The 25,358-nt window shown below is 44.8% G+C and overlaps 1 protein-coding gene and 1 pseudogene across 1 annotated transcript; one reads left to right on the top strand and one right to left on the bottom strand.

Annotated features, from left to right (window-relative positions):
• Positions 1 to 13,368, bottom strand: part of LOC133068362 (uncharacterized) — a 55,865-nt pseudogene extending 42,497 nt beyond the window's left edge.
• Positions 13,369 to 16,790: 3,422 nt separating this feature from the next.
• On the top strand, positions 16,791 to 20,796 carry DBX1 (developing brain homeobox 1). The gene is made up of 4 exons (XM_061158402.1): positions 16,791 to 17,160; positions 17,797 to 17,898; positions 19,835 to 20,037; positions 20,434 to 20,796. Exons 1-4 carry the CDS (start codon positions 16,791 to 16,793, stop codon positions 20,794 to 20,796), a joined length of 1,038 nt encoding a protein of 345 aa, XP_061014385.1.
• Positions 20,797 to 25,358: the final 4,562 nt, after the last annotated feature.

The following is a 25,358-nucleotide window of genomic DNA, read 5'->3' as shown; positions in this document are numbered from 1 at the left end:
TTATAATAAATGCTTATTTCTTACTTATGGGACCATCCAATATAAGATGAGTGGCACTCCTCCAAGCCATGAATCAGGGGTCTAGGTTCATTACATACTGTATCCCTGCCACTCCAACATATGGCCATCATGTCCCAGTGGAAGGAAAAGTGAAAACGACTATACAGGAGAGACTTCATATGCCAAGACTGGAAGTGATAGACATCACTTCTGCCAACATTCCACTGCTAGATCAGAGTCCATGGCTCCATCTAACTGTGAGGAAAGCTAGGAAATGTGGTCTGGGTGCTCACAATGAGAACAATGGGTATTGATGCCCACTGGCAGTATCGGTGGTGGTCAGTAAAAAATTTTAAAAGCAGGAGAAAGACTAGTAACTGCCAGCTAGGAGTACTCATTCATGGGTCTAGCTTTCAGTAAGGCACATTTTAAACACTTTGCTTTATTTGACAGTTAGTAATAGACACTATTGTCTATATAAAGCCACAATCCTTTTCCTTTGCCAATTAGTATTTTCTTTGTTCAGAAATCTAACACCCATGTATTTTCAAGAAACTAGGAAGGTGACCCTTGATCCACTTGATTAAAAAAAAAAAAAACTGTAATTCCATTTTTCTTGCTATTGACTGGCTTAGATTTGAGCACCTGCCACTATTCTGGCCAATGAGACCACGGTAGACATCCTCCAAGGTGGGTTCCTGGAAAATTTTCTTTTTCCTGCTGATAAAAGGAGAGAGAAGACAATAAATGGACTCTCCCTCTGCAGGGTGTTGTCATCTGTACGTGACGTCTGGAACTGGGGCAGCCATTTGATATTGTGAGGGAGGCAGTGAAAGAGATCAGTCAACACATTGAAGATGGCAGAGCAGAGAAAAAGAACGTGGATTTTGATGACATAAATGGGAAAATAAATTAACAGACTCTAGATCTGTTATACTTCTGGAATTCTTCTTTTATGAAATAATAACTTTTCTTTGTAGTTTACTCTACTTTTGGATGAGTCTTTTTGCTAACGCAGCCAAGATCATCCCAACTGATAGTGATATGTGCTAAGTACTTTATATTTACACTCTCCAAAGTGGAGCCAGTGGAGAACTAAAGTTCATCTATATCTATCTCCTTTTGTCAGAGCAGAGAGGAACTAAGGGCGCCCCTCACTCTGGGTCCCTTGCCCTCACAAATTTCACTTTTTTGAAATCTAACATCTACTTCTATGAATAAAGTAAGTGTTGGAGCTACTGCTTCTGTTTCTTGAGATGACTGTGAAGATGAGTTGATACATAAGCACTGCAAGAAATACCTGAGATTCTGTAGATGCTAAATAGGTGCTCATACCATCATTATTATTATCAAACGTAAATACAAAGGATCATAAGAGACTACCACATGCCAATGTAGGAGTAGTACACTGCTACTACTATATGCCAATAAAATGGACAAGCTAAAGAAATTAACAAATTCTTAGGAAGGTGCAACCTTCAAAGACTGAATCAGAAAGAAATAGAAAATATGAACAGACCAATCACAAGCATGGAAGTTGAAATGGTGATTAAAAATCTTTCCAGAAATCAAAGTCCAGGACCAGATGGCTTCATGGACGAATACTATCAAACATCTAGCAAAGAGTTATCACATACCCTTCTAAAACTGTTTCGGAAAATTGCAGAGGAAGAAACACTCCCAAACTCATTTTATGAGGCCACAATTACCCTGGTATCAAAACCAGATAAAGATATCACAAAAAAAGAAAATTATAGGCCAATGTCTCTGATGAACATAGACGCAAAAATCCTCAACAAAAATGCTAGCAAACCAAATCCAACAACACATTAAAAGGATCATACACCACAATCAAGTGGGATTTATCCCAGAGGTGCAAGAATTCTTCATTACACAAATATCAATCAATCTGATATACCATATTAACAAATTGATGAATAAAAAGCATATGACAATCTCAGTAGATACAGAAAAAGCTTTTGACAAAATTCAATATCCGTTTATGATAAAAAATACTCTCCAGAAAGTGGGCATAGAGGGAACGTACCTCAACATAATAAAGGCCATACATGACAAACCCACAGCAAACATCATTCTCAAGGGTGAAAAATTGAAAGTATTTCCTCCAAGACCAGGAACAAGACAAGGATGTCCACTTTCTCCACTATTATTGAACATATAATGTTTTTGGAAGTCCTAGCCATGGCAATCAGGGAAGAAAAAGAAATAAAAGGAATTCACATTGGCAAAGAAGAAGTAAAACTGTCACTGTTTGCAGATGACATGATACTATACATAGAAAATCCTAAAGATGCTACTAGAAAACTACTAGAGCTTATCAATGAATTTGGTAAAGTTGCAGGATACAAAATTAATACACAGAAACCTCTTGCATTCCTATACACTAACAATAAAAGATCAGAAAGACATATATATGGAATTTCAAAAGAGGGTAACGATAACCCTATATGCAAAACAGAAAAAGAGACACAGATCTACAGAACAGACTTTTGGACTCTGTGGGAGAAGGCGAGGGTGGGATGTTCTGAGAGAATAGCATTGAAACAAGTATACTATCAAGGGTGAAACAGATCACCAGCCCAGGTTGGATGCATGAGACAAGTGCTCAGGGCTGGTGCACTGGGAAGACCCAGAGGGATGAGATGGGGAGGGAGGTGGGAGGGGGGGATCGGGATGGGGAACACGTGTAAATCCATGGCTAATTCATGTCAATGTAAGGCAAAAACCACTACAATATTGTAAAGTAATTAGCCTCCAACTAATAAAAATAAATAATTAAATTAAACTAAATTAAGGATAAAAAATAAGTAAGGCTAATTAAATACTGTGGAAGGACTTGATTATAAAAAAAAGATCAGAAAGAAAAATTAAGGGAACAATCTCATTTATCATCTCATCAAAAAGAATAAAATTCATAGTAATAAACCTACCTAAGAAGGTGAAAGGTCTGCACTCAGAAAACTATAAGATACTGATGAGAGAAATAAAAGGTGACACAAACAGATGGAGAGATATACCATGTCTTTGGATCAGAATAATCAGTGTTATGAAAACGACTGTATTACCCAAAGCAATCTACAGATTCAGTGCAATCTCCAATTGCCAATGGCATTTTTCATAGAATTAGAACAAAATAATTCACAATTTGTATGAAAACTCAAAGGGCCACGAATAGCCAGTGCAATCTTGAGAAAGGAAAATGGAGCTGGAGGAATCAGGTGCCCTGACTTCAGACTACATTACAAACTACAGTAATCAAAACAGTACGATCCTGGCACAAAAAAAGAAATACAGGTCAGCGGAACAGGAGAGATAGAAAGCCCAGAGATAAACTCACGCACCTATGGTCACCTAATCTATGCTGAAGGAGGCAAGAATATATAATGGAGAAAAGACAGTCCCTTCAATAACTGTTGCTGGAAAAACTGAACAGCTACATGTAAATGAATGAAATGAGAATACTCTCTAACATAATACACAAAAATAAACATGAAATGGATTGAACACCTAAGTGTAAGACTGGATACTATAAAACTCTTAGAGGAAAATAGGCAGAACACTCTTTGACATAAACTGCAGCAAGACCTTCTTCAACCAATCTCTTAGTATAATGAAAAAAAAAAGCAAATGGGACCTAACTAAACTTAAAAGCTTTTGTACAACAAAGGAAACTATAAAGAAAACAAAAAGGTAAACTTCCAAATGGGAGAGAATATTTGCAAATGAAGCAAAATATATAAACAGCTCATGTAGCTCAATATTAAAAAAAAAAAAAAACACAGTCAAAAAATGGGAGGGGAATCTAAATAGACATTTCTCCAAAGAAGACATACAGATGGCCAAGAGAGGCAAATGAAAAGCTCTTCAACATCACTAATTATTTGAGAAGTGCAAGTCAAAAATACGATGAGGTACCACCTCATCCTGGTCAGAATGGCCACAATCTATAAACAATAAATGCTGAAGAGTGTGTGAAGAAAAGGGAGCCCTTCTACACTGTTGGTGGGATGTAAATTGGTGCAGCCACTGTGGAGAATAGTATAGAGGTTCCTTAAAACACTAAAACTAGGGCTACCATATGATCCAGCAAGTGCACTTTGGGGCATATATCTGGAGGAAATCGTAATTTGACAAGATATATGCACCCCAAGGTTTATTGCAGCACTTATTTACAATAGCCAGGACATGGAAGCAATCTAAATGTCCATCAACAGAGAAATTGATATAGAAGATGTCATAATATATGCCCTGGAATATTAGCCATAAAAAGGAATGAAATAATGCCATTTTCAGTAACACACGATGGACCTAGAGATTATCATATTGAGTGAAGTAAGTCAGAGAAAAACAAAGATATGATATCATTTATATGTGAACTCTAAAACAAAAAGGGTACAGATGAACTTATATACAAAACAGAAATAGAAAAAAAAAAAAAAACAGAAATAGAGTTACAGAAGTAGAAAACAAACATATGGCTACCAGGAGTAAGAGGCGGGGAGGGACAGATTGGAATATTGGGACTAACATACACACACTACTGTATATAAAATAGATAACTAAAAATGACCTACTGTCCAGCACAGAGAACTCTACTCGATCCTCTGTAGTGGCCTATATGTGATAATAATCTAAAAATGAGTGGACATATATACATGTATGGGCTTCCCCAGTGGCTCAGTGGTAAAGAATCCACCTGCAATGCAGGAGATGTGGTTTCGATTCCTGAGTCGGGAAGATCCCTTGGAAGAGGGCACAGCCACCCACTCCAGAATTCCTGCCTGGAGAATCCCAAGGACAGAGGAGCCTGGTGGGCTACAGTGCATAGGGTTGCAAAGAGTCGGACACGACTGAAGTGACTGAGCATGCACGCATATGTAATCTGATTCACTTCACTGTACACCTCAAACTAACACAACACTGTACATCAACTATACTAAAATTGTTTAACTTTTATTCAAATTTTAACTTCACTTTTATTTAAATTATGTATTTAGCTAATTTGAATTTAAATAGTCCCATGTGTCTCCTGGCTACTGAATTGGACAGTGCACTCTAGTTCTACACTCTGACTTTCTTTTCTGATAAGTTGGACATCTCTGCATTTTCTCTGAGCTTCCTGCTTTCTTTTAACTTCCTTTCCACCATAATTAACCAATTCTGATACCCATAGCTGTGTCGACTTTCTGTCTCATGTCAGCTGATTTCATACCTAAGATATAAAGATTAGCTGACAGGCACCAGTTTTCAAAGCAATTTTTTGCTTTCTGAACAACAGAATTCCTCTTAGTGATGAGTTCATTAACATATATATTTATATTAATACACACATATTTATGTGTATATATTAATATATATATGCATATTTATATAACATAAATATTTATACTTCCCTAAGGTCTGGGTGGGGATGTGCCAGAGCATTCATTACTTACACTGCAAAAATTAAACATTTACTTTAATGCTGTGAGATCAAGAGTTAGTGTATTTGTGTTCATCTGAGCTTGGTTCCTGTGCTGTGGAAGTTGACCCTCTGTAAACATTTTTAGTCAATTAAGCATATTAGCTAGTAATATCTAATAATGACCAACAATGCCAATAGAAGTCATCAGCTAATCATTCAAATAAGCAAAGAGGACTGCCCGAGGAGTTATAGATGAAAATCAGACAGTCTTTGAGAAAACCTGGGAGCTTTCCCATCTGGTTACCATCTAGAGAACCAAACAACACAAAATGAAGAGCTAATAATATGACTTTAGAAGAGGTTAGAAGAGAGATTAGTGAACTAACTACACTGAATTTCAAAGCAGGAAAGGTCCTTCGAAATGAGGCAGGAGAGTGCTCACAGAACTTGAAGATTTTATCACTCTACATATATTCTCTGAATGCCTGCCACATGCCAGGCATTAGAACATAGAGTCAAAGAACATGGTGCCTACCCTCAAGGAGTTCATGGTCTATAGGAGAAACAAACATGCAAATTATTCCAATTGATACAGTTGCCAGCAAATAAAAATTCAGAATATCCAGTTAAATTTGAATTTCCCGATAAACAATTTTTAGTGTAAGTGTATCCCACACAATATTTGGGGCATACTTGTACTAAAATAATATTTGTTTGAGATTCAAATGTAACTGTGCATCCAATATTTTTTTCTGGCAACTCTAAATGGGGGTAATAAATATAGTAATAAAGGTGTTAGGTGCTACAAGAAAATATCCAAGGGGCATGGACCTCAGAGTACATCAGAGGAGGATCACAAAGGAGGTAAAGTTCAAGCCAAATCTTTCCCAACCAATAGAAGTCAGCCAGGTGATGAGAGTCTAGAAGGATCCTCAAGCCCAAAGGCACTGTGGTTTGAGAGACTGGGACATACTTAGGCACGTGCAAGTAGCTCAATGGTGGTGGTGATGGTTTAGTCACTAAGTCATGTCCGACTCTTGAGACCCTATGGACGGTAGCCCACCAGGCTCCTCTGTCCATGGGATTCTCCAGGCAAGAGTACTGGAGTGGGTTGCCATTTCCTTCTTCAGGGAATCTTCCCAACCCAGGAATCAAACCCGGGTCTCCTGCACTGCGGACAGATTCTTTACCAACTGAGCTATGAGAGGGACAGAATAAGTAATGAGTAAAATTTCAATAACTGTCTGGGGAAAAGCCAAAGACAGAACCCAGAGTAATGCTACCTCTAAGGGCTTAGAGGAAGAAAAAGAGAGCTCGTGAACATAGCAAGAAGGAACAGTCTGAGGAGGAAAAAAGAAAATCAGGAAGCCAGAAGGGAGAGGTCCTCAGTGACAAATACTGAGGCCACACTGAATAAGAAAAGATCATTGACTGCCAACAGGGAGGGCATCAATGTCAGTGACAAATCCATCTCAGTGGAATGGAGTGGCAGCAGGTGAAGAAAGCTCATAGGTGTGACAAGAACAGGAGAAAGCAAGACTAGACATTGCTTTCAAAAAGTCTGGTTGTAAAAGCAGTACCATGCTTCAACCTGGACAAACAGGGAGCTCAAACTGGACCCTGAAATTTAGAGAGGGTCCCAATCTGGCTTCCCTCCAGCCCCACCCATGTCCACATGACCCAGGGGACAAGCTCACCCACAGCCTACATGCTCCCTTTTAGGCTCTGGAATTCATTGTCCAAATGGAACCAAGCCTTTTTTCAATGCTGACACAAGTCTTTTCCTAGGTCTATCTTCCCATGGATGATGTCACTAATGTGCCTCTCTCTGAACCTGAGACCTGGACCACATGTCTTTGGAGAGGGGTGTGGGGGGTGTGGATATGGGGACCAGGGGTCCAGACGCTGGGATGAAGGGCCTTCATGATATAGGATGAAATCAGAGTGGGAAATGAAGCAGGGTGGGCCACAGGCTTCCATCTATAGTTTTGTCTCAGGCCTCACAAAAGTTAGAGAAGTCTGTAAGGAGATGTAATTAGAAATGGATATAAGGCGAAGGGAGGGTCCTTTTGAAAAAGCACAAGGTCCTCTTGAAAGAACCTGTGGTGAAGGGGATATTGAAACCATAGACAGAAAGGACAGTTAAAAACAAGGTTCAGTCAGGAGTTCAGCAGCAAGTATTTCCAATGAAGGAACCACTTACAGAAGTGCAGACAGGGTTAAGGGAATAAGCAAGAGGTATTACTGCACCCAAAGCCTAGCAACAGTGTGAAGCCATTATATCCCTAGGTCTGAAAGGTCAGGAGGTTGACAAGACAATATTGCCAGGACTTCATGAACTTGGGAGCTGCAGCTACAGTTACTCACAGAAATGCAACAAAAAGCCTGGAGAGTGGGAGGAAGAAATATCCCAACCTTTCTCTCCTATACTTGAGTTGGTGCCATTGGCTTCCACTAACTGAAACCGTTGTGTTTCTGTCCTTTATTGTGCCCATCACTGCATGAAATGTTCCCTTAGTATCTCTAATTTTCTTGAAGAAATATCTAATCTTTCCCATTCTATCATTTTCCTCTATCTCTTTGCACTGATCACTGAGGAAGGCTTTCTTATCTCTCCTTGCTATACTTTGGAATTCTGCATTCAGATGGGTATATCTTTCCTTTTCTCCTTTGCCTTTCATTTCTCTTCTTTTCTCAGCTATTTATAAGGCCTCCTCAGACAGCCATTTTGCCTTTTTGCATTTCTTTTTCTTGGGGATGGTTTTGATCACTGCCTCCTATACAATGTCATGAACCTCTGTCCATAGATCTTTAAGCACTCTATCAGATCTAATCCCTTGAAATGGTGTGGATCTAACAGAAGCAGAAGATATTAAGAAGAGGTGGCAAGAATACACAGACGAACTATACAAAAAAGATCTTAATGACCCAGATAACCATGATGGGTTGATCACTCATCTAGAGTCAGACATCTTGGGTCTTAGGAAGGATCACCACGAACAAAGCTAATGGGGGTGATGGAATTCCAGTTGAGCTATTTCAAATCCTAAAAGATGGTGCTATTAAAGTGCTGCATTCAATATGCCAGCAAATATGGAAAACTCAGTAGTGGCCACAGGACTTGAAAAGGTCAGATTTCACTCCAATCCCAAAGAAGTGCAATCTCAAAGAATGTTCAAGCTACCACACAATGTACTCATTTTATAGGCTAGCAAAGTAATGCTCAAAATTCTCCAAGATAGGCTTCAGCAGTACATGAACTGAGAACTTCCATACGCTCAAGCTGGATTTAGAAAAGGCAGAGGAAACAGAGATCAAATTGCCAACAACCGTTGGATCATAGAAAAAGCAAGAGAATTCCAGAGAAACATCTACCTCTGCTTTATTGATGACGCTAAAGCATTTGATTGTGTGGATCACAACAAACTGTGGAAAATTCTTAAGCAGATGGGAATATCAGACCACCCTACCTGTCTCCTGAGAAACCTGTATGCAGGTCAAGAAGCAACAGAACCAGACATGGAACAGTGGACTGATTCCAAATTGGGAGAGGAGTATGTCAAGGCTGTCTATTGACACCCTGCTTATTTAACTTGTATACAGAGTACATGTTAAATGCCAAGTTGGATGAAGCACAAGCTGGAATCAAGATTTCCAAGAGAAATATCAATAATCTCAGATATGCAGATGATACCACCCTTATGGCAGAAAGCAAAGAGGAACTAAAGAGTCTCTTGATAAAGGTGAAAGAGGAGAGTGAAAAAGCTGACTTGAAACTCAACATTCAAAAAAAGAAAATCATGATATCCAGTCCCATCGCTTCATGGCAAATAGATGGGGAAACAATGGAAACAGTGACAGATTTCATTTTGGGGGACTCCAAAATCACTGGGGATGGTGACTGCAGCCATGAAATTAAAAGATGCTAGCTCCTTGGAAGAAAAGCAATGACAAACTTAGTGTATTAAAAAGCAGCGACATTACTTTGCAAACAAAGGCCCATCTAGTCAAAGCTATGGTTTTTCCAGTAGTCATGTATGGATGTGAGAGTTGGCCCATAAAAAAGACTGAGTGCGGAAGAATTGATGTTTTTGAGCTGTGGCGTTGGAGAAGACTCTTGAGAGTCCCTTGGACTGCAAGGAGATCAAACAAGTCAATCCTAAAGGAAATCCATCCTGAACATTCATTGGAAGGACTGATGCTGAAGCTGAAGCTCCAATACTGCAATACTTTGGCTACCTGATGCAAAGAGATGACTCATTAGAAAAGACCCTGAATCTGGGAAAGACTGAAGGCAAGAGGAGAAGGGGACAACAGAGGATGATATGGTTGGATGGCATCACTAACTCAGTAGACATGAGTTTGACCAAGCTCTGGGAGTTGGTGATGCACAGGGAAGGCTGGTGTGCTGCAGTCCATGAGGTCACAGAGTTGGACATGACTGAGCGACTGAACGATAACAACTAAAACCAACCAGAAGAAACCAATCAGCAAGATACCTAGATGCATTTTGCTAGTCTCATAGGGCAAAAGCAGAGGGAGAAGAAGTAGGAGGGAGATTTGGAAGGGCAAACAGATTAAATAACTAATATTTATTTATTAAATAACTAACTCCAAGGAGGCAGGAGATGTGAACAGAATTAAGAGTAAACTGGGGGGAAGGAAAAAGAAGGCATTTCTGTCTGATGACCATCTTCTTCTCTCTGCAATTGGAGGGGAAAGTTGATCATGGAGGAGGGTGAGCAGGCTAGAGAATGTTCTGATTTTCCTCCTGCAGGTGGCAGCTGCCAGTTAGGCCCTTGTGCAGTATAGGTAATACGTAAAGTAAGACTATTTTCCTCCATCCCATCCCCATGTAAGAGGAATGTCACATTCTCTCATGCCTTCCTCCAACTTCCCTACACTGATCAAGCAGAACTGCAGAGCAAGCAAAAATCTTGGGGGGGGGGGGCGCTTTTCCTTCTCCCTTTCCTGCAGTAACCTTGAAACCCACCTTAGCCTCAGGCAAGTAAACCTCCAGCAATATAAGAGCCCCACACACTACAAAATACTTCCCTCTTAAGTATTGACTCATGGTTCCAAACAGCTTCTGTATCTGATAGTTCCCTCCTCTGACCAAATCAAGACTCCCTATTTATTAGAAGAAAAATAATTTTTAAAATTAACTTTCACATTATAAAGAACTAGTAGTCTTACCTCTAATCCTGCCATGGACATCTAGATTTAAAAAAAAAACAAAAAAACTCTTTTCCCAAAGGGGAAATCTCTAAATTTCAAAGATGAGTTGAAGAGTTTACAACGTTTAGCCAAGGATGTTCCCTCCCCCTCCCTGCCCCCACCTTCTGTAACCAGCTGACCCTAGATCTATACTTGAGAACACAGCTTCTGATTTTTTAAGGTGAAGAGAGAAAAAAGAAAGGAGAAGGTGAAGCAAGATTCTGGTTTAGGAAAGAGAGTCTCAATCCATAGGCAAAAATCTTTGTTCCTTGTGGGTTCTTAAATGTTGGACAAGACTAAGGTTTAATATTAAGACAACAAGCTCCCCAGAGGGAGAGAGAGCTTGAAAGATTGGTGTAAACCAAGCAGCGTCTATTTCTCACAGCCACTCCACACAAACAAGAACAGTCTTCTCAGAGTCCTCTGTTCTCCAAGTGCGTGTGCTGGTGGAGGGCAATCCCGTTCACTTCTCTGGGATCTGCCACCCAACCAACTAAACTGCCAACTCCCTCGGGGCCACTTCCAAACCCCCCCCCCCCCAACACAACCCCCACCCCCCGCCAAGCCCCAGCACAAACCCAGCCTCACCAAGAGGCACCTGCTCCCCATCCGTGAGTCCTTGGGCCTGGAAGGAAAAATAGAATATTTTTCATGTTCTCTCTCTTCTCTGTCCCTAGAATATTTTTCATGTTCTCTCTCTTCTCTGTCCCACCATTGACAAAAGTGGCCCTTTCAGGTCCAGAGAAAGAGCCTGTATGGTTTTCCACCTGGTGCGCCTTTCAGCCAACTTCACCTTCATCCCAGCCTCTTTATCCAGAAAGATTCTGGGACAGGAAATCAATAGCTCAGCTTGAGATAAGGAGAAAGAGGGGGAGAAAAAAAAAAAAAAGCTAGGGTGGAGCCTGTGAGGAAATGGTTCTTGGAGAGAGGGGCTCAAGGAGTAATTAGAGAGGCTGAAATATGCAGCACCCAAGACCCAGGGAGCCTAGCCAGGGAGGGTCACTTCCTGGTTTACACCTGGCGTCGGGGGCGCATCTCTTTGCGGAATCAGGACAGAAGAGAAGTGTGTGCTGGGAGCGATTCAGAGTGGGATCCTGGGTGGGGTGCGAGGGCCCATTAGCTTAAGGGCTCTTAGCGGATCTCCAGACCAGAGACCCGAGGAGCAGAAGCTGCTGCCCTGAAGAGTCGACCTGCCTGAAACCTCTAGCTCTCTCCCTCCCCTTCGGGCTCACCCCAGGTGTGCGGAAATGCAGTCTATGCAGTCTCCCAGGTCCTCCTGGAGAGCTGAGGCCCGCAGTGGGGTGACAAAGAGCAGAGAGTTTTTAAACCTTAGAAGATCAAACATGAAAGGGACCTTAGAAAGCTTTCTAAGGCAATCACTGGTTTCCCGCACAGGGACATCTAGGCCCGGGAGACAAGGACTTTCACCCAAGACACACAGTAAAGTGAAACGGATCCAAATGTAAGTTAAAAGGATATTTAACCCCGCAGTCTGCCGAGAGCCAGTTAATCAAGGAAAGGCAAAAGCAATTTACTTTTAATGGGGGTGCGGGGAGGGGACATCAGCTTTGAAAAGAAGCATTATAAAATTAATTTCCGAGACAAGGAGGCTGGAGTAATGGAGAGAAAAAGCACTCAAGGCTCAGCTCACCAAAATTTCATTTTCATTATCTTGAATGGGCCTAGATCGCCTCTGTCAACATTTCATGGTGCTAATATCGCTTGGCTGCAGGGCCCAAGTAGACAGTTAAACTCCCGCCAAGCCGGGCCTGAGCAAAGCTCTGTTCTAAAGAGATCCCCTTTCTTCGGGTTTGAAAAAAAAAAAAAAAAGAAAACACACACACAAAAAAAAAACCCACAAAAAAACACAACACACAGTTAACCACCTGTCAGGGCTGAGGATACAATGAGGCTCTTGGAAAAAGAGCTTTTCATGCATGCGTAATATATTTGTTCAGCTATTCACTTAATGAAGCTGATAAATGTGATGCAAGACAATAGTCAAGTTAATCTATTTAGTAAAATGTTTTTGAGACTTTCAGGCTACGTTAAGGAGGGGAGCTTTCGGCGACATTTTCATTTAAATGCGCTCATCTCCCCTCTTAGGCTGCACAAGGGGGTTCAGGCAATCTAAGTGAATATAATTTCTTATAAATGTGTCTTTAATGGGTTTAATTCACCCTTGCCAGCTGTTTTGGGGGCTATTTTGTAAGAGCAAAACAAACGTTTCGGGCTTGGAAAGCTAGTTAAAATTAGTTTCGGTCAGCGAGGCCAAGCTATATTTCCTGCAAACCATCTGCTTGATTGGCACAATAGAAGGATTTTCAAGGAAAACGGGGGAGAGTGAGTGTGAAAGGAATGAAGGGTGGGGGGAGGCGCTAGAAAAGGCTGGGGCGGCCGGTAGCTCCTTGTGGCCTATTCTGAAGGTGAACCCCTTAGAGGTGTCTTAATAGAGCGACTCGCCTAAAGAGCTGGGGCTGCAGGAAAGCTCTTTCAGGCCAAGCCTCGCTGCCCTTCTCCCTTGCATCGCCCGTCAGCTCCTTCTTTTGCACCGGGGGCCTAGAAGCCAGGCGGCGGGTGCTGATTCCGATTCTGCCGCCGCCCACCAGCCTGCCAACTTGCAAGGCGCTCTTGGTTGGTAGCTCTGGTCGGGAGCTCCACGGCCTGGGGTTTTGAACTCTGGCAAAAAGTGTGAACTTGGGGTCCCAGTCTTCCCGAAGCCACATTCGTTATCTTTTCGGAGGGCAAGGAATCTCAAGTCACTCTTTACTTTGCAGACCCTTCACCTCCCTACGGGTGGCCTGTGCTTACCCGGGCTGGCGCGCGGTGGGACCCACTTTGGTGAGGGCGCGCAGTGGCCAGAGCTCGGAGCGTGGGGTAGGGACCCGCCCTCTCTCCATGGCCCCCGAGGGTAGGGGTGGGGTGGAAACCCCAGACGGGTTCCAGGAGTCCTTCCTGCCTTCCCAGGGAGGCTCCGACAGCTTTGGCCGGGAGGCCCCGGGAGCCCCGGCTACCTCTGCCTAGGCCTCCCCCGCCGAGCAGTGCGCCCGCGGCACAGACGAGGGCCTTCACCCCAATCAGAGCCTCCGATTCTCTCTTTGCCCCAGAAAGAGAAACAGAGAGAAAGCCCCGTTCTGGGAGAGAGGATGCAAATGACTTCTCTGAAATAAACTCGAAGATAACGACATTACAATGAATGGCAGGACGCACAAAACCCATGGGCTCAGGTCAAACGGCATTAGTCACAGGTCTTAGCCGCAGCCGCCACGCCGCACCGCGCAGCCCCTTAGGCTATGGTGGAGTTTGAAAAGACGCGTTCAAGGAGATCACTTCAAGTAAGATCCTTTCGTCTGATTTCTTGCTTCCTTGGGATTTACTTTGCCTTTTCACGGGCCGCCAGCCCTCACCCCCGCCCTCACTTTTCCTCTTTGGTGCCTTAGGAATGCTTCAGGAAGCTATGGAGATGGAGGCCGAGAACACGTGGATCGCAGCAAGGGGTTGACCCACCTTCCAAAAAGTGTCAGGCCCCCCTTTTTAAAAGAAGAGAGTTAACAGTAGTCAGTCTAGTGTGAGGCAGAATGGTCAGTGAGTGTGTGTGTGTGTGTGTGTGTGTGTGTGTGTGTGTAAGGGTGGGGATCAAGGAACAGGTCCATGGGCAAGATAATTGTAAAAACTACACCAGGGAAATATTAATACTCCAGATGGAGAAGAAGTTTAGAGAAGGGGGGAGGTTAGGAAGGCCCCAGACTGGCTTTGAGTCCTTACTGTCCCTCAGAACAAAATCCTGCAAAAGTAGACTGTCTTCCAGTAGGCTGCAGTCAGAAGCTCTAGCCATGAGCCCTCTTGCTTGATGAGAAACCCAACACAGGGGTATGGAAGGAAGAAGGGAAGGAATGCAGGAGAAGAGGAGGAAAGGACTAGAATGAAGAAGAGAAGAAAAAGAAGAGAGGTGGGAGGGAATGCACAAACCAGGGCTGGTCTTCCTGCTTCCAAAAAGCAGTTGGTGGGAGGGGTGATGTGGAATGAAAACTTTGTGACAGTGTTAGAGCACAGATGTTCACATACTTTAAACCTTTTTCTCCCCTATTTTATGGCAAAATTTCTAAAAGAGGAACATTTAAAGTTTTTCAAATATCTCTCTCTTTCAATTCCAGGGGATTCCAGTTAACTTTGGCAATGCATTTTCCATGTTTAAGTAGCCATTTATTTAAAAGATGCTCTTTCCTGAGTGGTTTTCTACCTCCTGCTCCCCAGAATGCCTCCATAAACAGCCTTGGGCTCAGAAACTCCATACTTGTGTCCTCTTGGAGCATTAATTCGGCTCCAGAGCCCAACCCTAAATAACTTTTTAATTTGAATCAAGGGAGAGCTTTAGCAGGCTCTATTTCTGGTTTAATGTGATATAAATCACAGATGCACTTTTATTGAATGGTTAAAGTAGCGACATGGAGATCATCAACACAAAACGCCCTGAACAAAACCATCGAGAGAAATAAAGCTGGTTAATAAGATTTTTGAGAAAGCTTTGTGTTAAAAAGCAAAAAGGAAAACCAGCTGAAGGTGACAGTTAGTTCATGGTTAATAGGATCAGGGCGGCCTGGCGGGGCTGCACACTTCTCTTTGGGGAGGTTCAGCCACACTAAAGAAATGAATGGGACATTTAACACATCTGTTATCTAGCCGAGGAACGGAATTGAGGCTCAGCACCACCCCAGCCCCAACCCAGAGGAAAGCCAAGTACGGTCTACAGGAAGATTCTGATTTGAGGTACCAAATGAAGTAAGAATCCTCTTTCCTGGTGTGGACCAACATTTTTGGGGACCTTGCCCTTCACGCTGTTTTCACGCATTTGTATATTGCAGTTGTTAAGAAGCAGCAAAACTATGCCCAGGGAAGTGCTGGCAATGGTTAGGACCCTCTCTAGACATATTCCAACCTTCTGCTGCTGTGGTTTTAAAAGTCCAGGCTGTGAGTTTCAAGGGAAACTGCCAAGGGCTCCTAGAGGTTGGAAAAGAGCCAGCGGAGCACCCAGAGTCTTCAGGTCTCCTGGCACAAGGCAGCTTCCAGCAGAGGTAAGCCCTGGGAAATGCAACTCTGCCACCTTGCCCCTTTTCGAGGCTCCCCTCTGATCCTCCCCTGGGTTAGCTGAGGTTCGTTCCTCTGCGCCACTTCTAAAGACAGGTCACTGAAAATTGTTTTCTAAGTTGCAGGGGTTTGCAGGAGAATCATATTACTGTTCAGGTATCACCAACTCTCTCAAACTCAATTAGTTTCCCAACATGAAATAAATCAAGACCTCCTAGGGATGCCCATTCAATAGCTCCAAAGCATCGATTTCAAGTTTCCCTGGTATTTTAGAACAGCACTCCCCTATCCCACATTTATTTAACCCACCCCTCACAGCTGCTTTATGCCTCAGCTGGGGTAATGTATAGGGAGGGCAGAGACCGAAGAAGGAGTATATTTTTATGTTCATTGACTTGAAATTTTCCATTGCCTTCCCCACAAGGCGGGGGGCGGGGGGGGGAGGATTATTTTACTGATTGCCTGGAGATGAGTTTCTATGAATATTTATTGATTTATTTTCCAGGCTCAGCAGGGGAGCTGCAAATAAATTTAGTGTGTTCTCTAAATAATTCCTTTTCTATAAGGCAAGATGTCATCTGAAACTTCTAAATAGGCATTTAATTAGCCCGGGTGTTGCTCCAGAACAAAAACTCCTGGCGAGAGCCTTGGGGGCGCACTGTATTGCAAAGAGGCGGTCGATACGCAGAATTCATGCGCGCCAGCCTTTGTTGCCGGCCCATTGTGCGGGCCATGCTTATGAAGACTAATCCAATCATAAATTGCACCCCTGCGCCAATCAGATCGCCCAGAGCCTCCGGCGAATGAAGCTCGAGTGGAGAACTTTGTTGAACTTCATTGTCAGAGCTGTCACTTTTCAAAGCGCTTTAACGGGCGGGCCACTATAAAACCATCACCTCGACGGGAGGACTACGGAGGACTCGCAGACGCCCAAGTAGGATCGTTCCTTAAAGACGTTTGCTAAGCCCAAGAGAGAGGGCACCACGGGGGTGGGAGGGGCGGGAAGTCAGGCATTTACCTCCTGGCCACTGGAAGAAGTTTTTCGGCCCGCCCTGCGCCTAAAATGATGTTCCCTGGCCTCCTCGCGCCCCCCGCCGGGTACCCCAGCCTCTTGCGCCCCACGCCCACCTTAACGCTGCCCCAGTCCCTGCAGTCGGCATTTTCCGGTCACTCGAGCTTCCTGGTGGAGGATCTGATCCGCATCAGCCGACCCCCCGCCTACCTGCCCCGAGGCAGCGTGCCCACCCCAAGCATGTCGCCCCCTAGGCCGGGGGCCCCTGCGGCTCTCACAGACACCGGGGCCTCGGACCTGGGCTCCCCGGGCCCGGGCAGCCGGCGGGGCGGCTCACCGCAGACCGCCGTCTCCCCTGCCAGCGAGCCCACGTTTCTGAAGTTTGGAGTGAACGCCATCCTTTCCTCGGCGCCCAGAAACGGTAAGTGAAAGCAAAACGCTGAGGGCTGTTCTGGGTGCGGAGTCTTGGCCTCAGTTTCCCTTATGTGGCGGGTACCCACGCACACAGCAGCGCACACACTTAACACAACATCCCCGAGGACCCAGGTCAAGCAATGTGAGGCGGAGGTCCAGAAGATTCTCAGAAAGAAAAGCCTCCAGGTTCGCCCCACCCTCAGCATGAATGTGAACACCTGCAGTTTGAGCGAGCACAGTGCCCTGGAGCAGGGAAATCGAGCGCACACCCCTGGGCGTCTGCGTTCCTGCCATCCAGCTTCTGGGAGCCCATTTCTTAAACCCAAGACAACATATTTACTAGCTTAACAAGTATTATGGGTCTGCAGTTGTTTTCTCCCCCGCTCCAGTTCTATCCGTCTCGTTAGCGCCTAGGATGACACTGGACCGGGGGTGGGGTAGGGGGTTGGGAAGCGACTGTGAGGACGATGGGGAGAGTTCCACAGATGAGACAGTGTTTTACTCTGTCATTGAAGACGATGCCTTTGAAACCTGCCTAAGGTGAAATCATGTCATGTATTCACTGTCCTGTACAATAATCAGGTGACCTAATCAAATTCCCTTGCTGTCTCCCTCCTTCTGTTCCTCCTTCCCTCACTCCCAGAAACGTCTCCCACCTTGCTCCAGAGTGTCCCTCCCAAGACCTTTGCTTTTCCCTACTTTGAAGGCTCTTTCCAGCCTTTCATCAGATCGTCTTATTTCCCAGGTAAGTCTCGTCCCCCTTCCTTTCAGGAGGCTGGATGTCACCCCAACCCCACCCCGTCGCTCCCTGCCCCGAAGCCATATTTCTCCGTCCACCCCACGGGGTTACGCTCTGGTTCAGAGGTTGCGAGACGTACAACATTCACGAATCCGTCGCGCCAATTTGATGCCCTATTTAGCACAAGCAGTGACTGCTTGACACTTTGCACCAATTCCCTGCTCTACAAATTAGCAGGAATTGTCATGGTCCCAATTTGAGGCGGTTCCCTTCCCGGCGCGGAGCTGTTGGCATCCCTTCACGCCGCCGTTTTCCCACAGAGTCAGTGCACTTGGCCACGATTCCCCACAAAGGTTTCAGCACCATGACCAATTGGTCAGCTCCTCCGGGCAGCCACACACAGACCAGCCCTCGCCCCTCCGAGCCGCGGAGAGACACCTACCAGCCGGGGCTAATTTCTCTTTAAAACTCATTCAGGGCTTCGGGCTTTTCACAAGACCACATGGGGTGCCCTCTTGTGTGGGATGCCTGGGGTCGCCCAGGGGGAGGGGGACTAGATCCTCCCACACCCCCAACCCTCTATTTCCAACCCGACTTCCCAAATTACACCCTTCCCCCACCGCCAAACCGTTTTAAAGACCGTAGAGCTCGTAAAATTAGAAGTCGGAGGGAGGTCCATAATTGGGTCCGGGTTTAAAGGAGAAACACCTTAAGCAGGTTCCACGAAGTTTTCATCCTGCAATCCCAGTGGTGACTCAAAACTCTACAGCTGGTCAAGAATGAGGAGACGGGAACTATTCTAAAGGGAAGGGAGACTGGGTATGGTCGGTGGGGGGTGAGTAAAACCTCCACAGCACTTCCCAATATCAGCGAAAGAAACACGCAATTGATTTTTGAAAGGGGGAGAGAGAATTCACCAACCGCCCCCCCCACACACCATTCATGCTGTTGCTGCTAATGGAATTTGCTCCCTTTCTCCCCCAGCTCAATGCTCTAACAAAAACAACCCGAGCTTTATAAATAGCTTTTCATGTCCATTTAATGAAAATGATTCGGGGAAGAGAAGCCTCTGCCATCAGTATTCTCCCAATGGTCTTGGCCTGCAGTTGTGTTTAGTTTGAAAGTGTAAATCTCTTTTGTCCCAGTAATATATGGCTTTCGCTGCTTGTCCTCAGTCTTTTTCTGTTAGTTCATTACTACACAATTACCATTCACGCTTCATTAGAGTCTCTGTTTCTTTTGGGTTTTTTGTTTTTTTTTTTCTCTCCCTTAAAGCGAAACTCTCCCCCCCCCACCCCCCCCACCCCCGCCTTTTATCATGCCAATACCCATTGGGAAGCGGTCAATGTGCTAATTAGCTGCCACTTTTCATGTATTCGGGCCGAATTCTTTGCGTTTTGCGGGTGAGGGGAGGAAAGATTAATATAAAAAAGATGAATACTGATTGGATTTTTCCAAAAATAAAAAAATCCAAAGCGGATTTTCTCCTCTCTAACAAATCAGTAAAGCACCTCATTTTCATCTAAAGAATACAAAAGCCACCAATGTGCTAAAAGCTTAGGGGGGAAACCCAAGGGGCCTCGGCTAGCTATTTTATTTTTACTTTTGCAATTTATTTTTTTCTCCTGCTATATTAGCTGATGCACGCAGGTTTGTTTCCCTGAGACCGTTGAATGGAAAAACGAAACAGGCTATTGTGGGGGCTGTTTTCTGTGTTTCCGTGGGTTTACCTAATCCGGGTTTGCACGGTTGAAAGGTAAAGTTACTTGGGCGGAAAGCGCCTTTCATTCTGAAGGTTTGTAGGTTCCGTAGCCTATTCTCCAGGGGGAGAAAAAGGCGAGCTTTAAAGAGAGGAAGGATCAGAGAGGAAAACCAAAGGAAGCCGCAATGGAGGGGCGAACAGGGCGCTCACTCACTCACCTCGCACTCCTGGCCTCCGCAGCGTCCTCCAGCGTCGTGCCCATCCCGGGGACCTTCTCCTGGCCACTGGCCGCCCGCGGCAAGCCTCGCAGGGGCATGCTGCGTCGAGCCGTGTTCTCCGACGTGCAGCGCAAGGCGCTGGAGAAGATGTTCCAGAAGCAGAAGTATATCAGCAAGCCGGACCGCAAGAAGCTGGCGGCCAAGTTGGGCTTGAAAGACTCCCAGGTGAGGGCGGTCTCCCCGTAGCCCCTCCCGCCAGGCATGGTCCAAATGGGAGGGTTCTAGGAAACCGTTTAGGTCCCAGTGTACAGACGCGGTCAGGACTAGAGAGGGTGGAAGGGGCAAGAGCCGGCTTCGCGGAGGCTCCTCGCGATAGGTAGCCACTCTCCCTGCCCAGTGTCTCCCGGGCTCAGTGTCGACCCCACCCCCGCCCACCTCGGCCAGGTACCCTAAGACCCGGCGAGAGAGGCGTGAAGTGGGTGGCGGGGATGGGGGTGGGGGTGAAGGGCAAGTGCCACGTGGCGTCCCAACTCACTTTAAGGGGTGGGGAGCGGGCAAATACGGCGGCGGGGGCTCCGCGCTAACCTCCGCTCTCCCCTGGGCTCACTCCTTTCGCCCCAGGTGAAAATCTGGTTCCAGAACCGACGCATGAAGTGGCGGAACTCTAAGGAACGCGAGCTCCTGTCCAGCGGGGGCTGCCGCGAGCAGACCCTTCCCACCAAACTCAACCCGCACCCGGACCTCAGCGACGTGGGCCAGAAGGGTCCCGGGGACGATGACGACGAGGAGGACGAGGGCCCGGGCAGCCCCCGCCCCTGCCTGGGCTATCACGCGTCCCCCGCCGACCCTCGGCACCTGCGGGACCCGCGGCTGGAAGCGCCGCTGCCCGCCTCGCCCGCGCGCTCGGGCAGCCCCGACAAAGCTTCGGACTTCTCCGACTCCGAGGACGAGGAGGAGGGCGAGGAGGAGATCACGGTGTCTTAGAAGCCCCCGCGCTCCCCGGGGTACTGATTACGAGTGCTTTGAAATTGAAGAGGTGGGATTCGGTGCGTGTTCACTCGGCCCGCTCCCTGCTGCAGAAGTCACCTTGTCTGAGGGCACCCTGGCCCCTTCGGTTGCCCCAGACGACATTTCTTTCCCCTACACCCCTCCCCCAGCAGCCCTCTCCGCACAAGTTAAATTTAGGTCTTGGTCCCAGCCTTGACTCTTCCACGAGGGGTCCTGTCTATCGTGTTTTATTGCAAGCTATTTTAAACACCGTAGGGGTGCTGCGGTTCATGAGGTCGCAAAGAGTCGGACACGACTGAGCGACTGAACTGAACTGAGGGGTATTCACCGCTACAGCCCGCCGTTAAGCTGTGTGCCAGGCGCTACTGGCTTCAGCAGCAACAGCCTCGTAAGAGAGCCTGTATTGAAGTAGGAAACCGAGACAGGATATCTCACAGTATCAGGCCTGTAACTTCAAGACCCCTGAATTCCCAGACCCCTCTACATCCCCATCTTGGGTAGCAAACACGTCCTAGCCAACTCCAAACTCTGGTGACCCAGTCTTCTATAGCAATGCCCTTAGAAAGCTCAAGAATTAAAAAAAAAAAAAGAAAAAAACAAAACCCACCCACAAACCTGTGCCTTCTGGTCTAAGGTACCGTATAAACACTGAATCTTTTCTACCAGTCCTATTCCCCGTGCTCTCTGGGCAAAGAAGTGAGATCTCTAAATGGGAGGAAGAGTCAGGCTCTATTTCTGTCTGTGTGTTTTAATGCCTTTTCTTTACTATTTCAGCATCTATGGTATATGCACCAAGCATTCTCCCTTATGCCCTTTTATTATGACTGGGGATGTTTCACTGAGCATTGGGCATGAGGTGAACAGATAGAGACCCACAAGCCTCTTTGATTTTTTTTTTTTTCACGGAACTTTGCTGTCTTTGCACAGCCTTTATGAACTGTACACTATTTTGTACACATGTATGGATATTTTATACCAAGGTTATTATGAATGATATAAAGAACTGACTAGATTTCCTCCTCTTTTTTCCCCCATGGTTTTTAAACTTTAAAAAGGTAGCTGTTTAATTGCATAACTTATGAAGAAATTACTTATTTTGTATTTTTACTGTGTACAAATTTTTATATATGTATATATGTATTAAATGAAAAATGCCAAATAAAAAGTAGAATGGACACAATGATCAAGCAATATCCCTAACTCACAGACTGTTAAAGCTATTCTGGTCCGAGGGCCACTGGAATTTACAGAAGATACGCTCATGTTCCAGAGGGAGAGGCACATGTCTAAAGCACCCAACTAGTTAGAGGTCAAGCTGGGACTAGAATCCATTTCTGACTCTCAGGCCAGTGCCTTTTCTGCTTCCCTGTACCATTGTTGTTGTTGTGTTAGTTGGTCAGTTACCAACTCTTTGCTTCCCCATGGACTGTAGCCCACCAGGCTCCTCTATCCATGGGATTTTTCAGGCCAGAATACTGGAGTAGGTAGCCATTTCCTTCTCCAGGGGATCATCCTGACCCAAGGATCGAACCTGGCCCTCCTGCATTGCAGGCAGATTCTTTTCCATCTGAGCCACCAGGGAAACCCTACCACAAAATAGCCAAATTCACTATGGTTACAAGTTAAATAGCTCCAGTGGAGTGACACCAACAAGTTGAGTCTGGAGTGATCCTTATTCCCTACTCTGAGGACTGAACTGATAGACTAAAATAAATCAATGAAAGTCAATTTAAGTGGTTCAAGTTTGCAGTGGTTTTTCTTTCCCTCCTTGAAGGCATATTTTCCTAGTCCCCAGGAAAGCTAGAAGCTGGTTTTGATTTTTGTGTAGGAACTGATTTTATTAGCAGTGTCATCTACAGACAGCACTGGGGAACCTGATACAGGTTCTGGGGCTCCCCAGTGAAACTAAGTTCTTTAAAGATGGACTGTCAGCAACAATGATTTATTTAACCAGCAACCAGTGAAGAGCATCAGGGTAGAACTCTGGCAAAGGCTCTGTGCACTTGGAGAGCCTGATCTCTGCCACATGGGTCACACAGTTAGTTATTATGCTAACACATAATCTGACAAAAGTGAAGTGTTGAAGCTGAAACCCCAATACTTTGGCCACCTGATGTGAAGAACTGATTCATTTGAAAAGACCCTGATGCTGGGAAAGATTGAAGGTGTGAGGAGAAAGGGATGACAGAGGATGAGGTGGTTGGATGGCATCACTGATTCAATGGACATGAGTTTGAGTAAACCCCAGGTGTTGGTGATGGACAGGGAGGTCTGGTGTGCTGTAGTCTATGGGGTCACAAAGAGTCAGACATGACTGAGTAACTGAAATGAACTGAGCTGATACTCTGACAGCCTGGAAAGAAGTTGTCAAGCTTAAATTTCAGTAGTTTGTGTTATATTTGAATATATTTTATTCTCAACTCTCTTTAAAAAAAAAAAACAAAACCCTCCATGCTAAGGTTCAGATATCCTCCCCTGCTGGGCCCATGCCTGACACTGGGGATCCCTTCAGTGCCATGGGAATTTGGAGCAAAACTAGTCTTAACTATCATAATTATCTTACTTCAAGAAATATCCCACATTTCCCCCTCAACACATATGAAAATGTTAGCATGGTGTCCTGCATACGGTAGGCATGCAATTTTTCAGACCAGAAACCCTTTCTGCTCTGAATAATTTAGGCTATTTTCTCCTTTTCTCTGCTGTTGCCCAGAGGGATATCTAGAGATGGAATCTGGACCAGAAATGGTCCACCTTTCCCTCTCTGCCAGTTCAAGCCTGCAGTTATTACTTACAATCAAGAACTATTTTCCAGCATGGGGATGGATTCATGTCTACATCAAAGTATTCTAGTGGCACACCCATGTGCATACCAGCATTATTTTTACTATCCAAGAGGTATTCATGTTTATATCACTCCACTTATTCACAACAGTTTCTGCAACCCAAATATCTATCAATGGGTAAATAGAGAAAAAGTAGTATACACACACAATGGAAAATTATTTCACTTAAAAAAGGAAAGGAATCCTGTCACATGTTATCATGTCAACATGAATAAATTTTAAGAACATTATGCCAAGTGAAATAAGCTAGTAGTAAAAAGGCAAATACCATATGATCATACTTATATGAGGTATCGAATATAGCCACATTCATAAAAACAAAAAGTAAAATTACAGTTGAAGAGCTGGGGTCATAGGGAAATAGGGAGTTGTTCAGTGGGTAGAGAATTTCAGTAATATTTCAGTATTGGAAAAATAACTCACATGTTCAAAGATTTAACATTCCAGTAATGGTCAAAATTATGGCAGGCAAGTGAAAAACTTGAGGTAAGAAATATGTGTGTGTGTGTGTGTGTGTGTGTGTGTGTGTGTGTGTGTGTGAGGTGGCTTGCAGGATCTCAGTTTCCTCTCCAGCAACCAAACTGGTGCCAGGACAGTGAAAATCCAGAGTTTTAACCACTAGGCTACCAGGGAAGTCCCTGAGGTAAGCAATATTATCATAAGGCCACGTAAAATTCAAACCAAAAAGTATTCTGTGATGTAAATAAAGTTTTTTTCTACATTAATAAAAGTTAACTTTTGGGGTAAGCAGCCCGAGGTGACCTCTAAAAATGATGTGCTATTCACTTGACCCAGAAAACCCCACAAAATCAAGCAAATCAAGAGGTTCAAATCCTTGTGTTCACTTTAAGAGCACTCATGAAACTACCCAGGTCTTTAAGGGTATGCGTGTCTGAAAAGTCACCAAGTATCTGAAGGATGTCACTCTACAGAAGTGACGTGTAGCATTCCATTCTTGGTAGATTGGAGTTGGTAGGTGTGCACAGGTTAAACAGTGGGGCTGGACACAGGGTCTGTGGTCCAGAAGGAGTGCTGAATAGTATTTTACTGCACCTGCTCAAAGATGCAGAGAGTAAAGCTGAACTGAAGGGCTTAGATATAGAGAATCTATATGTGTCACTGAGCACATCCAAGTGAACAGAGCCCCCAAAATGCCGGGCTCAGGGTGGGATTAACCTGTCCCTGAGCTCTCCCTGCCACATTGAAACGATCCTAACTGAAAAAGAACAGACTGTTCCTAAACCAGAAGAGGAGGCTGCACAGAAGAGAAAGATATTCCAGAAGAAACAGAAGAAAAACAACAGTCTGGGAATAATGTTGCAAAAAATAAATGCAAATGAAATTTTAAAATAAAATAAAAGTTAAGAAAATCCAGAAAAGGAAAAAAAAACTACTCTGGAGATTTTTTTTTTTAATGTATGCTATTCCTCTCCATGTACAAAGTTTTACTTCCTGAGGATTACAAATAGCACATTTCGGTTCTAAGTTAACTCCTTTAGCAGAACTTCACAAGGGTGAGTAGTAGGCTCACTTTGCATGCTGTTTCCTAGAGTTATGCATAGTCCCTAACACATATTAGGTATTTGATATGTGTTGAGTAAATAAATAAATTAAAAGGAGGGACAGAGACCCTCTAGAGTCTAAACCATATGTCTCAAAGCTCTAAATCTTTCAGATGAGTTGAAGGGCTAC

Source organism: Dama dama, chromosome 2, assembly GCF_033118175.1.
Source record: "Dama dama isolate Ldn47 chromosome 2, ASM3311817v1, whole genome shotgun sequence".
NCBI lineage: Eukaryota > Metazoa > Chordata > Mammalia > Artiodactyla > Cervidae > Dama > Dama dama.
This window is presented reverse-complemented; position numbering and strand designations above follow the sequence as displayed.